The sequence below is a fragment of the Callorhinus ursinus genome, unplaced genomic scaffold (genome assembly GCF_003265705.2).
Source record: "Callorhinus ursinus isolate GAN/ISIS: 27379988/994484 unplaced genomic scaffold, GSC_fseal_2.0 scaffold34, whole genome shotgun sequence".
Classification (NCBI taxonomy): Eukaryota; Metazoa; Chordata; class Mammalia; order Carnivora; family Otariidae; genus Callorhinus; species Callorhinus ursinus.
Window position 1 is genome coordinate 1,134,046 of NW_027397096.1, and position 18,368 is coordinate 1,152,413.

The 18,368-nt window shown below is 39.4% G+C and overlaps 1 protein-coding gene across 4 annotated transcripts in view; it reads left to right on the plus strand.

The window, feature by feature from the left end:
- Positions 1-18,368, plus strand: part of SMYD4 (SET and MYND domain containing 4) — a 54,816-nt gene that overhangs the window by 10,079 nt on the left and 26,369 nt on the right. For 3 of the 4 annotated variants that reach the window (XM_073879284.1, XM_073879286.1, XM_073879287.1), the window contains exon 1: positions 15,231-15,287. Coding sequence is in view for 1 of the 4 variants with exons in the window: in XM_025851413.2 (XP_025707198.1) it covers positions 15,143-15,287 (145 nt within the window). In the remaining 3 variants the exon portion in view is untranslated. Of the gene's footprint in view, positions 1-15,142; positions 15,288-18,368 lie in introns of those variants that run through there. The other variant, XM_025851413.2, reaches the window with a different exon arrangement.

Genomic DNA, 18,368 nt, shown 5'->3' on the forward strand with positions numbered 1-18,368 from the left:
CTCTCTCTCTCTCTCAAATAAATAAATAAAATCTTTAAAAAAAAAAATCCTTAAAATTCAACATATCCAAAACCAAATTCAGTCCCTTCCAGTGGTCCCTATCTTACTGACTTGCACTGCCTTATTTCAGTTCCTAAAGCTAGAAACCTATGAACCATTCTGTATTTAAAAATAACTAAAGGGTTGCCTGGCTGGCTTAGTCAGTGGAGCATGCAACTCTTGATCTCAGGATCATGAGTTTGAGCCCCACATTGGGTGTAGAGATTACTAAAAAAAAAATAAATAAATGTTTAAAAAAATAGGGGAGGCCCAAACAGTAGGTTTACCTCCTAGGACATTTAATGAGTTCTCAGGAAGTGCAAGAGGCCAACCAGCATGGCAGAATAAAATTCCTACAGTCTTTTTTTTTTTAAGATTTTATTTATTTATTTATTTGACAGAGAGAGACACAGCGAGAGAGGGAACACAAGCAGGGGGAGTGGGAGAGGGAGAAGCAGGCTTCCCGCGGAGCAGAGACATGGGGCTCCATCCCAGGACCCTGGGATCATGACCCGAGCTGAAGGCACACACTTAACGACTGAGCCACCCAGGTGCCCCAAATTCCTACAGAAAGGGGCTTGGCACAAACGTTCTCCCTGTTAGGACATTTGCCAGATTTTGAACATCTGTGGTATGGTAGGTTACAAATCTAAGCTCGAGGGACGCCTGGGTGGCACAGTCATTAAGTGTCTGCCTTCGGCTTGGGTCATGATCCCAGGATCCTGGGATCGAGCTCCGCATCGGGCTCCCTGCTCCGCGGGAAGCCTGCTTCTCCCTCTCCCCCTCCCCCTGCTTGTGTTCCTGCTCTTGCTGTGTCTCTCTCTGTCAAATAAATAAATAAAATACTAAAAAAAAAAAAACTAAGCTCAAAATGTCCTGAGACCAAAGATTTTAGGCATGGGGAGACAGAGACCTTCCAGGCTCTCAACCAAAAGCTTAGGAGGACCAAACCAAGGAAGAGGGAGAAACCAGAAGTGTACTGAGTTTTAATAAAACTGCAGCGCAGGGGCACCTGGCTGGCCCCGTCAGTAGAGTGTGCAACTCGTGATCTTGGGGTTGTGAGTTTGAGCCCCACATTGGGTGTAGAGATTACTTTAAAAAAAAATCTTTAAGGGTGTCTGGGTGGCTCAGTCATTAGGTGTGTCTGCCTTCAGCTCATGTCGTGATCCCAGGGTCCTGGGATCGAGTCCCGCATCGGGCTCTCTGCTCAGCGGGAAGCCTGCTTCTCCCTCTCGCACTCCCCCTGCTTGTGTTCCTGCTCTTGCTGTCTCTCTCTGTCAAATAAATAAATAAAATCTTTAAAAAACAAACGCCTGAAACAAATAATACATTATATGTCAATTAAAAAAAAAGAAACAAAATGGTAGCCCAACCCTGATCCAACTCAATTTTCATTTAGATGAAGGTTGGCCAGCCCCTCATCCTATCTGCCTAACATAAGAGAAGGGGCTTTGACAGTGGAAAATGTCATCTAGCTTTATTATGTCTTCTACGCATAGTCAAGAATACAGTAAAAGATTACTAGACACGTGGGGCACCTGATGGGCTCAGTCGGAAGAGTTTGTGACTTTTTTTTTTTAAGATTATTTATTTATTTGACAGAGACAGCAAGAGAGGGAACACAAGCAAGGAGAGTGGGAGAGGGAGAAGCAGGCTTCCCGTTGAGCAGGGAGCCCAACGCGGGGCTTAATCCCAGGACCCTGGGATCATGACCTGAGCTGAAGGCAGACGCTTAACGACTGAGCCACCCAGGTGCCCCGAGTTTGTGACTCAATCTCAGGGTCATGAGTTTGAGCCCCATGTTGGGGGTAGAGATTACATAAAAAAAAATTTTTAATAAAAATTAAAAATAAAAAGGAATAAAATACCTTTCAAAAATGAATGCAAAATAAAGGTATTTTCAGACAAAAAAAGTAATTCTGAGAGACCATCTTCTGCAGATTAGAGCCTAAAGAAATACTGAAGGAAGTTCTCAGGTTAAAGAAAAATCCCAGATAGAAGCATGCAATTGCAGAAAGGAAGGCAAGGTGCCAGAAAAGATAAGTATGTGACTAAATATTTAAAAAATCATTATTTAAAACAATGATAATAGTGTTACGGGACTTAGAACATTTAGAAGTGTGACATGATAATAGACAAATGGGCAAATGGAGGTAAATTGTTTTAAGGTTCTTCTGTATAATTTGGGAAATGGCAAAAGTACTAGCTGAAGATGGTAAATAAATCAGGGATTCATTTTGTAATCCCCAGGATAACCACGAAACATTTATTTAAAATTTTGTTATAAAATCAAGTTAATTCTCCCCCTTTTCCTGTGTGGTAGGCGTATATTCCAACGTTCTCTGCATCCTAATCCCTGGAATTTTTGAATATGCTGGGTTACGTGGCAGAGAAATTAAGTTTGCAGATGGACTTGAGGTTGCCAATGAGCCAAGTTTAAAATAGGCAGAGTAGCCTGGATTATTCCTGTGAGGCCAGTATAATCACAAGAATCCTTAAAAGTGGAGAAAGGAAGCAGAAGTGTTAGAGGGAGATAGAATTAGTGGAAGAATTGTGAGAGAGACACAGCATTGCTGGTTTTGAAGGTAGAGAAAGGGAGCCACAAGCCAGAGAATGCAGGCAGCCTCTAAAAACTGGAAAAGGTGAGAAAACAGATTCTTCCCTGGAGCCTCCAGAAAGCAACATATCTTTACCAACACCTTGATTTTAGCCCAGTGAGCCCCATGACAGAACTGTAAAATAACACATTTTTGTTTTAAACCACGAATTTGGTGGGAATTTGTTACAGCAGTGACAAAAAAAAACCAATGCACTCCCTTGACCTCCCTAATCCAAATTACTATAAGTAGCTAGGCCATGACTATCTGGTTTCCCATATGCATACTTGCCTCCCTCCAAACTGTTTCCTACACCCCAACAGGAATCATTTTTCAAAACAAATCAGTTTCTGTTGCTCTCACTTGAAATCTTTCAGGAGTCTTTTTTGTTCTTACAAGAAAGACAGTTTCTCAACTCAGTATAGCCAGCAGGACATTGCAGTGGGCCCACTGCCTATCTGCCTGGCCTCCTCTTTCACCCCACTCCGGTTCTCAGCGTATGGGCCTTCTTTCAGTTCTTTATGTGCACTCTGCTTCCTTGATTTCTTCTGCCTGAAATGCTTTTCCTGGCTTCTCTCTCCTCTACACCCGAATTAAGTTCTGCTTAATTCAGAACTTCAGGGTCAGCCAGATCTTTCATCAGGAAAGCCTTCCCTGAGTCCCAGCTGGCTCACCATTTTTTATGCATTTACAACACTACATAGCTTTCCTTTTTATATTTGTATAATCATTTGCTTACTGTCTATCTTCACTACAAAACTATAAACTCCATGAGGGCAGAGATCTTGTCTGTCTTTCTGTAGACAAAAGCGGTGCCGTGTCCAAAAAAAAAACCCAGGTATTTAATAAATACTGATCAAATGACAGTTTGGAAATATGTCTTAAGCTCTTTACCAACTGGCACATGTGAATGCTCAATATGACACATAAATGAGAGCTTCATATATATACGGATACATAAACACATACCTTTCAAGTTCAATGTTAATATCTTTATCTTTGTGCAGGCAACTATCAACAGTGTCTCGCACATAGCAGGCACTCAGATTTTAGTTGAAAGAATGAGCGCAGTGTTGAGCCTTGGCAATTCGGGTACTAACTAGGTACAATTAGGGTAATAGTTGGGTTTAGGGTTTTTAAGTGTTTTTGTTTTTTTTTTTTTGGTCCGCTTGTTAGTGTTCTTTTTCACAAATGTTCACAATATAGAAATACATTCTCATCATATTTGAAATGATATTTAATGAAGTTAACAGGAAAGTTTCTCCTTTACCCTTCTCATTCAGTTCCACAGAAATAACCACTGTTTATTGGAGTTTTCTAGTTTTTATGTATTCTCATACAATTGTAGATAAGTATATACATATCTGTTTCTTTATTCTGTTAGATTATATTATGTGCTTTGTTCTAGGATGTTTTCTGCAATGTCACACCTTGATCTTTCTGGTAACCCTGTGATATAACTTGTATAGTTACGCCATAATGTAGTTGTTCTTTCCCTGTTGAGGGGTAATTATATTATTTCCAGTTGTTGTATTTTTACTGTTAACAAACCATGTGGCAGTGAACAACTTTTTTTTTTTAAGATTTTATTTTTTGTCAGAGAGAGAGAGTGAGAATGAGCACAAGCAGGGGGAGCGACAGGCAGAGGGAGAAGCAGGCTCCCTGCTGAGCAAGGAGCCTGATGCGGGACTCGATCCCAGGACCCTGGGATCATGACCTGAGCCGAAGGCAGACGCTTAACCGACTGAGCCACCCAGGCATCCCAATAACTTTTTTTTATATGTTTTTGTACACATATTTAAGAATTTAAGATAGATTCTTAGAAGAGGAATGGTTACAATCACTTGTTATAAGCATTTTAAAATTTAATAAGCACTGACAAATTGCCTTCCAAAAAGACTTCACCAGTTTACCATGAACAACGTATGACAGTCACTTCCCTATAATCCTTGCCGACACTAGAAAGCAAGTCTTTAATTTTGCCAAACTTCAGGACAAAAGTGTCTAGTGGTTGTTTTGTTTGTTTTGCATTTTTTTGATTACTAGTGAAGGAATGCATTGTTTCTGACATCACAATCCACCTATATTTCTTCTGCAGACTGTTCATTTGTGTCCTTTGCCCATTTGTCTACTGGGTTGTCTGTCTTTATCTTACGAATTTATAGGAGATCTTCAAAATTCTGGTCATATAGTTCTTTGCTATATATGTGACTAATTTTTCTCCCAGTCTATTATTTATCTTTCTTTTACTTGCCACGTTTCGCATTGTATATAAATTGTGTGTGTTTTCATTTTTATACAAGTATATCTGTCATTTTTTTAATGGCTTTTGAGTTATGTCTCTTGCTTAGGATGGCCTACTCCAAGATTATAAAAATATTCTTTATCTTCTTCTAGCTTTTTTTTTGGTATTTTTGTGTTTTTGTTTTCACTATCAAATCCGTCTGGAATTTATTTACTTATTTAAAGATTTTATTTATTTATTTGTCAGAGAGAGCACAAGCAGGGCGAGTGGTAGGCGGAGGGAGAAGCAGGCTCCCTGCTGAGCGAAGAGCCCAATGCGGGACTCAAACCCAGGACCCTGGGATCATGACCTAAGCCCAAGGCAGACACTTAACGATTGAGCCACCCAGGCACCCCTGAAATTTATTTTTGTGTATAATGTGAGAGAGTGTTCTAACCTTTTTCCCGATAATTTTCTTCAGCATTTATTGAATAGTCCATTCTTTCCTTAGTGGTTCAAAATGCCTTATTTATTAAAAATTAAATTCACACTTAACCCGTAAATTTGTTTCTAGACTCTATTTCTATGCCAAAACCAAGGGGTTTTTACTGTGACTTTAGAGTATCATATTAAAATTCTGTCAGTTTCAAGTGACAGAAACCTAGCTCAAATTAGGAAATTTATGCACTATGAAGCTAGGATATACAAAGGCAGATCTGTTTTCAAGCAGTGTTGAATCCAGGGCCTCAGATGGCATTAGACTCTGTATCTCTTCATCTCTCGGACAAACTCTACACCTGATGGGCATAATAAACACTGGTAGCCTGGGCACATTCTGAACCACAAGAAACCACAAGAAAAGTGTTTGGCACTCTTTCCTGAGAGTTTTGGCAGAAAAGGTCTGGATTGGATTCCAGTCAACCTGATTTTGACTGCCTGGTGAATCCTTTCAATAAAAGGTTTGGGGCCTTTCTGATTGGCCAGGCCTATAGAACGTGCTCACCCCTGTTGCCACATTGGGGTCTTCCCTACTTCAACCACAAGAAATGTTTTTCTCCCTGAGATTTTATTATCAGAAGTAGAAGGAAGGAGAACTCGAAAGCATGGAAAGCCAAGTTCCCACACACATATATACTCATTCTTTTTCAAAAATATCTTGGCTATTTTCTGTACATTTCCCCCTTGTAACTTTTGTTGGCTTGTCAGGTTCCATAAAAAATGTTGGGTTTTTTTTTTTTCGCAACGGGTTTGCCGCCAGAACACAGGGATCGTGAAAACCACCGCTCAACCTAAACCAAAATGGGAAAGGAAAAGACTCACATCAACATCGTCGTCATTGGACACGTAGATTCGGGCAAGTCTACCACTACTGGTCATCTGATCTACAAATGTGGTGGGATCGACAAAAGGACTATCGAAAAATTTGAGAAGGAGGCTGCTGAGATGGGAAAGGGCTCCTTCAAGTATGCCTGGGTCTTGGATCAACTGAAAGCTGAACGTGAACGTGGTTATCACCATTGATATCTCCCTGTGGAAATTCAAGACCAGCAAGTATTACGTGACCATCACTGATGCCCCAGGACACAGAGACTTTATCAAAAACATGATTACAGGCACATCTCAGGCTGACTGTGCTGTCCTGATTGTTGCTGCTGGTGTTGGTGAATTTGAAGCCGGTATCTCCAAGAATGGGCAGACCCGTGAGCATGCCCTTCTGGCTTACACACTGGGTGTAAAACAACTAATTGTTGGTGTTAACAAGATGGATTCCACTGAGCCACCCTACAGCCAGAAGAGATACGAGGAAATCGTTAAGGAAGTCAGCACCTACGTTAAGAAAATTGGCTACAACTCCGACACAGTAGCATTTGTGCCAATTTCTGGTTGGAACGGTGACAACATGCTGGAGCCAAGTGCTAACATGCCTTGGTTCAAGGGATGGAAAGTCACCCGTAAAGATGGGAATGCCAGTGGAACCACACTGCTTGAAGCTCTGGATTGCATCCTGCCACCAACTCGTCCAACTGACAAGCCCTTGTATCTGCCTCTCCAGGACGTCTACAAAATTGGTGGTATTGGTACTGTCCCTGTGGGCCGAGTTGAGACTGGTGTTCTTAAACCTGGGATGGTGGTCACCTTTGCTCCAGTCAATGTTACAACTGAAGTAAAGTCTGTTGAAATGCACCATGAAGCTTTGAGTGAGGCTCTTCCTGGGGACAATGTGGACTTCAATGTCAAGAACGTATCTGTCAAAGATGTTCGTCGTGGCAATGTGACCTCCAGTGCAATATTGAATAGTAACAGCCATTTAGGACATTTGCCATAGGTTTATAGTACATACCCTTTTTCAGTTTAAGGAAAGTTGCCTATATTCTGTCATAAATAGGTATTGAATTTTATCAAATACTTTTTAAATTTTTTTAAATTTTTTATTTTTTTTTTAAGATTTTATTTATTTATTTGACAGAGACACAGCGAGAGAGGGAACACAAGCAGGGAGAATGGGAGAGGGAGAAACAGGCTTCCCGCGGAGCAGGGAGCCAGATGCGGAGCTCGATCCCAGGACCCTGGGATCATGACCTGAGCTGAAGGCAGACACTTAACGACTGAACCACCCAGGCACCCCTATTTTTAATTTTTTAAAAAATTTATATATATATTTTTTCAAGATTTTATTTATTTGACAGAGAGAGAGACAGCGAGAGAGGGAATATAAGCAGGGGGAGTGGGAGAGGGAGAAGCAGGGTCCCCGCTGAGCAGGGAGCCCGATGTGAGGCTCCATCCCAGGACCCTGGGATCATGACCTGAGCCCAAGGCAGATGCTTAACGACTGAGCCACCCAGGCACCCCCAGATACTTTATTTTTATATATATTTTGGGTGGAACAGTCATTTTGTTTTTCTCTTTTAATCTGTTACTATAGGATTTACATTTATAGATTTATTGAAGTTGAACTGTTTGGGGGATAAACTATGTATTCATCATTTTTTTAACCCATGGCTTGATTCAATTTTCTAATATTTTTTTAAATTTTATATCTGTGTTCATTAATTACATCACCTTACACGTTCTTGTGTGTGCATGTGTGCTCTGTCAACTCTTGGTATCTGGGTTTTGGTGGCTTTGTAGCATGTATTGAAGAGCTTCCCATTTTTTCCCATTTTTTTCTGTGCTCTGAAATAGTTCCTATAATGTAGGGATCATTTGATTCTTTTTTTTTTTTTAAAGATTTTATTTATTTATTCATGAGAGATGGGGAGAGAGAGAGAGAGAGAGAGAGAGAAGCAGAGGAAGAAGCAGGCTCCCAAGGAGCAGGGAGCCCGATGCGGGACTCGATCCCAGGACCCTGGGATCATGACCTGAGCTGAAGGCAGACGCTTAACCATCTGAGCCACCCAGGCACCCGGATCATTTGATTCTTAAAGGCCAGTGGAAAAATCCTGTAAAGATATGTAGACTATGTGCCTTATTAAATGGAAATATTTTCAGGATGCCTGGGTGGCTCAGTTGGTTAAGCGGCTGCCTTTGGCTCAGGTCATGATCCCAGGGTCCTGGGATTGAGTCACGCATCAGGCTCCCTGCTCAGCAGGGAGCCCAGTTCTCCCTCTGCCTGACACTCCCCCTGCTTGTGCTTACTCGCCTTCTTGCTCTGACAAGTAAATAAAATCTTTTTTAAAAAATTAAATAAATAGGGATGCCTGGGTGGTTCAGTTGGTTAAGCGTCTGCCTTCAGCTCAGGTCATGATCCCAGGGTCCTGGGATCGAGTCCCACATCAGGCTCCTTGCTCAGTGGAGAGCCTGTTTCTCCCTCTGCCTGACACTCTCCCTGCTTTCTGACAAATAAATAAATAAAATCTTTAAAATAAAATAAAAATAAAAATAAAAATATATTAAATAACCGGAAATATTTCCCATTTTTAGTTGAATTTTTTATCAGAATAATATATACATAGTGCAAAAAGTCAAATAGTACTTCAAAGCTTATAAAGAAAAACAGCAACCCTTTGTTTCATTCTTCCCCATTCCTATTCCCCAGTGGATGCTGCTTTAACTGTTCTTTCTGGTATTTTATTTCATATTTCTAAACAGTATGCTAATACTGCTGTTTTTTGAATTTTTAGCTTTAGATGTCAAATTTTGCTCTCTTAACTCCAAATCGCGTGTATATACTTTGTTTTTGCCTCCTCTTAACTATATTATAGTTTATAACATACTATAATCAATAGAATATAATATTGGTTACACAAATGTCTATGTAAATACTACTCATATGAACCACAAAGTAGACTTTGAATTACATTTCTCTTCTTGTACACCTCTTGTTTTCCCTGGAGTTAATAATTGCCTCCATTTTAATTTTTTCCATGTATCTCTTACTGCTTCATCCCCAAACTGCTTTACTTAGAACAAGTTAGTTCTGAAGACTTGTTTGTAAAACTATTCAATCATAATCAAAAGTGACCAAAACATTTAAACTTCTAATCTCTATATGCATGCCCATTAAATAAAAGTATGAATTGGGCCTTTAAAGTTTAAAGCCAGGCATATGCTTTTCTTTCTTGCTGATTTATAATCTTTGAGGAATATTTTCCCAAAATAGGTAACTTTTATCAGTGTCGATGACCTTTTGAGGCAGATGACTCTCCCCCACAATTAATAATACCTCACAGTGTCCTGGGAAATCCTAAACAGACTCATTATCCACACTGTTTGTTTTGATTTTCTACTGATTCAACTGGCATATCTTGTTGTACCAGAAAGCAAGGAAGCACTCAAAGACTAATGGCTTTATATAAAAAAAGAACATAAGAGCCAAACTGAAGAGGTTCCCACTGGCCAAATTCAGGACAAATGGAGCATCAAAATATATTGTATTATAATAGTTTCTAACATTGAATTATTTTAAGTGTATAGTGATACTCAAAGACATAAATAAGTAAAAGAAGGAAAGGAGGAAGCATTTATCTTTACAGAAGAATGCCAATTAAAAATTTAGAAATAGAACTAGAAAATCACCCTTTTAGAACCCAGGATAATAACTGATTGTGGCAATGGTCATCAATGGGTGTTCAAAGAAGAAAGACCATTGGAACAGGCTATTCACCTGGTCTAAAAGTACGGCCCATAGATTACTTACATTGGAGAGATCCACAATCACCACTTTAACCAAGCGACTACACTTAGTATCATCAATGGGGACTACTTGACATTATATGTCTCCTGACTTGAAGCAGTAGGAAGTATACAGATTTAACTATGTACTAGTATCCTTGACAAGAATTGTTTAATCTGAACCTAAACCATGAGGAAGCAGTGAGACAAAACCAGAGTGTGGAACATTTCCTGGCCTTGAGTCTTCGAAAAAGTCAGTCATGAAAAACAAAAAAATTACTGGACTATCTCAAGAGACTGAAGAGAAGTAACAACTAAATGTAGTACATTAAAACTTTGATCCTTGGGGTGCCGGGTGGCTCAGTCGGTTGAGCAATGGACTCTTGATTTCAGCTCAGGTCGTGATCTCAGGGTCCTAGTGTCACAGGATTGCAGGGTTCTTGTGTCACAGAGTCGAAGAATGAATCTTGCGGACACAAAAGGGTGAAGTGAAGTGACAGTTTATTAAGTGAAGGTGAGAGCAGAAAGCAAAGAAGCAGCTCTCTAGAGGGAGAGGGGTCCCGAATGGGTTGCCACTGAGGGTTTTTAGTGTCAGTCTTTTATTGAGAACTGACTGGGAAGCTTGTGGCCTTGAGATTCTTGTGCCCTCTTGGTTTGAGCAAGGACTATTGATAACACCCTTAATGACTTAATTCTTTGAGGTTTGGTTATTTTCTATGATTACACTGTAACCACCAAAGAAAAAACTCCCTAACATCAGAGGCCAGGTGATCTGTTTCTTTATCTCTTGTTCACTCTGGCTTAGGGCTTCTGCCTGCCAGGAATATGCCAGTGCCCCCTACCTCTCCCTGCCTATACCTTAACCCTTTCCTTATTCACTAGGATCGAGCCCCACATCGGGCTCTGTGCTCAGCAGAGTCTGCTTGTCCCTCTCCCTCTGCTCTTCCCCCCACTTGCTCTATCTTTAAAATAAATAAATAAAATACTAAACAAAACAAAACTTTGATCCTGGATCAGGTTGGGGCAATTAGAAGAACATAAAAGTTATTTTAGGAATAATTGGGAAATTTTAATTTAAATATTTGAATTAGTGTTAATTTTTTCCTGTCTGATAATGACAGTGTGTGATATGAAGATATAAAACATTCTTATTCTTAGCAGAGGCCTACTGAAATGCTTAAAGGTGAACTTTCATGATGATTGTACTTACCTTCAAATGGTTCAGGAAAAAACATGGATGTATGGGAGTTAAGCTATTGTTTCTCAGTACAATCTTCTGTACTCTGCGCTGAGGCTGGAACTTGATGCTTTGCCGATTGACTCCCTGAGAGGCTTTCCCTCTGTAGAGGTCTAGAGAGAAAAGGCAAGACTGGAAGTAGAAACTTGGTTCTTTCTGTCTTCTCCCTAATTAGAATCCACGTGAAAAGAATGAAGTTGGACCCTCACCTTATACCATATGCAAAAGCTAACTCAGAATAGCCCAAGGACTTAAACTAAAGAGCTAAAACTCTAAGACTTTTAGAAGAAAACCTAAGGTAAAACTTAACGACATTGAAAAAAAAGAAAGAAAAAAAAGACTTACATCGGCTGGCAATATTTTCTTGGATATAACACCAAAGACACTGGCAACAAAAGAAGAAATAGACAAATTGGACTTTGTGAAAATTAAAACACTTTGTACATAACAAGATAATATCAACAGAGTAAAAAGGCAACACACAGAGAGGCACCTGACTGTAGAGCATGCGACTCTTGATGTCAGGGTCGTAAGTTCAAGCTCCACATTAGGCAGAGAGATTACTAAAAAAAATAAATAAACAAAAATAAAAAAGATTTTTAGAAAAGGCAACCCACAGAATGGGAGAAAATATTGGCAAATCACATATCTGATAAGGGATTAATATTTAGAATATATAGAAAACCCTTAGACTCAACAGCAAGAGTACAAACAACCTGATTAAAAATGGGTAAAAGGGGCACCTGGGTGGCTCAGTCACTTAAGCGTCTGCCTCCAGCTCAGGTTATGATCCAGGAGTCCTGGGATCAAGCCTCACATTGGGCACCTTATTCAGCGGGGAGTCTGCTTCTCCCTCTCCTTCTGACACCCCCATTACTTGTGCTCTCACTCTCTCTTTCTCTCTCTCTCTCTCTCTCTCTCTCAAGTGAATAAATAAAAAAAAAAAACCTTTAAAAAATGGGCAAAGGACTTGAATAGACATTTCTCCAAAGAGGATATATAAATGGCCGACAAGCACATGAAAAGGTGCTCTTGAAATCACCAATCACTAGGGAAATGCAAATCAAAACTACAGTGAGATAGCACCTCACATTCATTAGGATGGCTACTAGGGAAAACAAACAAACAGAAAATAGCACGTGTCGGTGAGGATGTGGAGAAATGGAGCCTTTGTGCATTGCTGGTGGGAATGTAAAGTGGTATAGACACTATGGAGAACAGTATAATTCCTCAAAAAATTAGAACTAGAGGGGCACCTAGGTGGCTCAGTTGGTTAATTGTCTGTCTTCAGTTTGGGTCATAATCCCAGGGTTCTGGGATAGAGCCCCACGTTGGGCTCCCTGCTCAGTGGGGAGTCTGCTGCTCCCTCTGCCTCTCCCCCAGCTGGTGCTCTCTCTCGCTCAAATAAGTAAATAAAATCTTAAAAAAAGAAATTAAAACTAGAATTAACTATATGATCCAGCCACCCCACTTTTGCATTTATACCTCAAAAAATTGAAAACAGGGGCGCCTGGGTGGCTCAGTCGTTAAGCATCTGCCTTCGGCTCAGGTCATGATCCCGGGGTCCTGGGATTGAGCCCTACGTCGGGCTCTCTGCTCCACGGGAAGCCTGCTTCTCCCTCTCCCACTCCCCCTGCTTGTGTTCCCTCTCTCGCTGTGTCTCTGTCAAATAAATAAATAAAATCTTTAAAAAAAAATTGAAAACAGAACTTGAACAGATATTTGCACACCAGTGTTCATGGCAGTATTTTTCACAATAGCCAAAAATGGAAACAACCCAAATGTCCGTCCACAGATGAATGGATCAACAAAATTTGGTATATACATACAATAGAATATGTGTCCATAAAAGGAGATGAAATTCTGGTACATGCTACAACATGGATGAATCTTGGGAATAGTATGCTAAGTGAAATAAGCCAGGCATAAAAGGATAAATATTATATGATTCCACTTACCTGAAGTACCTAGAATAGACAAATTCATAGAGACAGAACATAGAATAGAGGTTACCAGGGGCTAAGGAGAAGGGAGAAGGAGCAGTGGGGAGTTATCTTTTAATGAGTACAGAATTTCAGTTTGGGATGGTGACAATGTTCTGGAAATGGATGGTGGTGATGATTGTACAACATTATAAATGTACTTAATGTTACTGAACTGTACACTTAAAAATGGCTAAAATGTAAATTTTGTAATGTGTATTTTACCACCATAAAAAATTAATTAGAAAAATTGTTTTATCTTCCTCAAATTTTTATCATACTATTCCAGAAGAAAATTTGATATTAAAAAAAAGATAGAACATCCATTTGCTTTTCAAAACTTTGAATCAATTACTGAGTTTACTTGGTACCTGAAGAAAAGAATGAATTATGGCAGCTTAGTTCTTAATTGCCCTAAAGAACATTTACACAACATTGAATTTATCATCATTTTAGATTAAGATAAAGAATATCCATTGTTAGGCAAGAAGAATTTTGCTGTTCTTACTCATCACAGTCTTTTTGTTTGAACTAGGATTTTCAGGGTTAACCTAATTCAAAATAAAACAGAAAAAAGAACAGGCTCTATGGTGCACCAGATATGGATGGGGCATACTCCTCCTAATGTTTTAGACTGGAATAAATTTAGAACAGGCAAGCACACTTTTTTAAGATTTTATTTATTTATTTTAAAGAGAGAGCACCAGTGGGGGGAGGAGCAGAGGGGGAGGGACAAGCAGACTCTGCTGAATGCAGAGCCCGATGCAGGGCTGGATCCCAGGACCCTGAGATCATGACCTGAGCTGAAATCAAGAGTTGGGATGCTTAACCAGCTGAGCCACCCAGGTGCCCCAAACACATCGTTTAAATTAAATAAAATCTTTTCTAATTTTCCTTTTTGTGTTATTTGAGACTTTTTCTATATTGTATTTAAATATTAATAAAATATTTGATAATAACTCATACAGAATGTTTTGTGAAATTTCAATATATACATACAGAGATATATTGAATCTAGTTTAAAAGATACTTCTTATTATGGGTCTTTGTAAACAAAAATTTGAAATACACTTTTCTAAACATTCTTCAGTTTTGATTTTGATTTCTTTGACCCAAGAGTTGCTTAAGAGAATTTTTAGTTTTCACGGTATGCATATTTTACTTTATTGCTTTACAGTCAAAGAGAGAATCTGGGGTATTCTATACTATTTCTCCTTGTTGGGAGAAAGGTTTAGTCTCCATTGCCTGTGTGTGTGTATATTTGTGTACGTATTAGATCAACTTTATTAATTTTATTAATATAGAGCATTTGTATACTTATTTTTTTAGCTTTTCGGGTTAGAATAATTTCAGAATTACTTGCAAAAATAGTACCAAGAATTGCTGTGTGATATCCTTTGTTAAATAACAAAAAGTCAACCAAGTAAATTTTAAAAATCAAGCTGGCTTTATTAATTGATTCATAAATTGAGCAGTATCCTGGGGCGCCTGGGTGGCTCAATCAGTTAAGCATCTGCCTTCCGCTCTGGTCGTAATCCCAGGGGTCTGGGATCAAGCCCCGTATCGGGCTCCTTGATCAGCGGGGAGCCTGCTTCTCCCTCTCCCTCTACTCCTTCCCTCTGCTCATGCTCTATCTCTCAAATAAATAAATAAATCTTTAAAAAAGAAAGTTGAGCAGCAGCATCCCTTCTAGCAACTAGAGGGGAGCTCCAAAAGGCTACAGAAAAGGGAAGGTTTTTAAAGGTAGAGAGGGAGTGGAAAAAAAGGAAATTATTAGGAAAGAATTCATTATTTTAGGCAAGGTCACCTGCCCCCATTCACATTACATGACCCAGACAACCTCATGTGTCCCAGTGTTTTGCAGCTACTCACCCCCATTTCAAGTTCAGTGGTTAGGAGCTTCCCTTGAAATAACAAATTTGTGCTCTTTTTTGTTTGTTTCTTCATGAAGACCTGAGGATGAGATGTTTTTAAAAAGTCTCTCTAGAGGTTACCTGGTGGGAAAGGACCCCAATGCTCCCCCTTTCTACAGAGAAGAAGGAAACAAAAAATTTCAGAAGAAGGATTATATGGGAGCCACAGTGCTGTACTCTAAGGTAAGGCACCCCCCAGCTCAGCAGGAGGGGTGTTATGCTATGTTAACAATTTAGCAAGCATATTTCTTCACAAGATAGAAGCTTCTTGCTGAATTGTGTAGCCAGTGGTTGCTTTGTTTATCATTTGTGAATTGAATTTGATAAAGAAAACTGGCAGAATTCTGCTGTTGGTTATATGCCGAAACGACAGGTAGTTTGTATTATATGTCCTGGATTCCACCCAGAAACTTCTCAAATTCCCTCAGATGCCTTGTAGCACTATAGGCTTATTGGACCCCTGGCTCTGCCTTGCCCGTGTCTGTCAGCTGTCACTGAATTGCATGCCATTTTTATCTGATGAATGATGAGGCTGTTGGTTTGATAGTCCCAATTTAGAGAGCACCTCGATTTTTGGTTAGCCACGGTGTTAGTTTACAACCAGTATGACTTAGATTAAGTCTGAAAGGAAAATAAGCTCAGTTGCCACAGCCTATTTGAACTCCATTTTGAAGGTTGTCAACAGATACAGAAATACCTAGGAGATATTGTGGGTTTGGTTCCAGACTACCGCAGTAAAGCATGTCAAGTAAATTTTTTGGTTTCCCAGTGTGTATAAGAGTTGTTTACACCATAGCATTGTCTGTTAAGTGTGCAAATAGCATGATGTCTAAAAACACTGTATACCTTAATTTAAAAATACTTTATTGCTAAAAACAATACCACCATCTGAGCTTTCAGCAAGTCATCATCACTAATCCCAGCTCACTATAACAAATATAATGATGAACAGTTTGAAATATTGCAGGAATTAACGAAATGTGACACAGAGACGCAGTATGAGCAAATGCTATTACATGGTGCTGATAGACTTGCTTGATGCAGGATTGCCACAAACCTTTAATTTGTAAAAGAAAGAAAAGAAAATACCGTGTCCGCAAAGCACATTAAAATGAGATGTGCCCGTATTTAAAATTAAGCATCCCTCAACTAGATTTTGAGTGACTAGAGAAAGTGACTTTTACCAATCTGCTGCCCTTATGGTCCTGCTTCCATGGTAGAAACTGAAATAAGACCCCTGAGAGACTTCCTTCCATAACATTTAAGAGATAAATATGGGCCTAAAGCAAGAATGAACCAATCCCCTGCAACAGGTCTGTGAAGATTATTAAAAGAATGAATGTGATTTTGAATGTGTACCCCTACTCTGAATCTTCAACAAGGCTAAACTTGATGTTTGGAATTCGTTTTCCAACAACTATCAGACTTGGAACAACAGCCTCTCTAACTGATAAAGGCCCTGCTTTGTAATGTTATAAAATATTTAGTGGAGTACTGTAAGCATTAGTGAGTGCTGGAAAATTAAGATTCATTAGATGCAATGATACACTAATAAATGGCTTAATAGTTCTTTTTCAGAGCTAATCTCTTCAACTTTATGCATGTACATCAGAAATGTAATCCCATGGGAAGTTGTTAAAGGAAAACAAGTAAAAGTGAAATCAGACAAAAAATTAAGGTTTGCTCTGAATGTGGAGGGAGATGAGCCTTCCTATTTCACGAAGCTAGTATTTTGGTGATTATGGTACTTTGCAGTTTTCTACAAAGCTGCTATTTTCTTTCTTTTTTAAAATAATACTTGTTTTTATCTGATTATAAAAGTACTATATTTTGTGAGTTATTTGGAAAATAGAGAGAAGCATAAGGAGTAAAAAAAATCCCATAATCAATGATAGGCACTGTTAACATTTTTGCTTATATCCATGCACTTTTTCCTCTGAAAATATGTTTTTCTTTTACAAAATTGGGATAATGCTGCACTTACTGTTTTGTAATCTGCTTTTCTCCCTCAACAATTTATTATGACCATTTTCTCGTGTTATTAAATTTTCCACTAGCACATGATTTTTTACGGCTAGCTTAGTGTTCCATTACAGAGAACTATACTTGATTTAACATCTAATGTTGGCAGACTGCTTGGTATTGTAGAGCTACAAAGGAGCGTCTTTCTATGTAAATATTTTTACACATCTGATTGTTTTCTTAGGATAAATTCCTAGAAGAGCAATTGCTGGGTCAGTTGGATTTATTTTGTTAAGGCCTTTGGTACTTGATGCTGAATTGTTCTCTAGGAAAGAACTAGTTAACAACCCTTTTAGTAAAGTATGGGAATGTTTGGGGCGCCTGGGTGGCTCAGATGGTTAAGCGTCTGCCTTCGGCTCAGGTCATCATCCCAGGGTCCTGGGATCGCCCCACATCGGGCTCCCCGCTTGGCGAGGAACCTGCTTCTCCCTCTCCCTCTACTGTTCCCCCTGCTTGTGTTCTCTCGCTCTCTGTCAAATAAATAAATAAAATCTTAAAAAAAAAAAAAGTATGGGAATATTCGTTTCTCTATATCCTTAACAATACTAGTTATTAGGATTTTATTATTATTTTATCTATTTATTTATTTTTAAAGATTTTATTTATTTGAGAGAGAGCAGGAGAGAGCACAATTCGGGGGAGAGGCAGAGGGCAAGGGAGAATCAGACTTCCTGCTGAGCAGGGAGCCCGATGTGGGGCTCGATCCTAGGACCCTGGGATCATGACCTGAGCCGAAGGCAGACGTTTAACCATCTGAGCCACCCAGGTGCTCCTCTATTGATGTTTGAATAGGAAATGTGTTTACTAGTTCGAATTCAAAAGGTACAAGAGTATATATACAATATAGCCTATTTCTTCTGCCCCCTAGCCACCTCTTTACCCAATACCAGAAGCTAGCACTGTTAAATGTATCTTTCCAGGGCGCCTGGGTGGTTCAGTCAGTTAAGCTTCTGACTCTTGATTTCAGCTCAGGTCATGATCTCAGGGTCCTGATTTCAGGGTCTTAGGATCAAGCCCCACCTCAGGCTCCTCACTCAGCGCTCAGCAAGAAGTCCACTGCAGTCTCTCCCTCCGTACCTCCTTCTGTACATCCCCCTGTTCATATGCTCTCTAAAGTAAATAAATAAATTTTTTTTTAAATGTATCTTTCCAGAGGTACTTTGGCATATATAAATGAATACAAATACTCTCATTCCTGCACACACAACACTTTTTATGTAAATAACATTCTATATACACTGT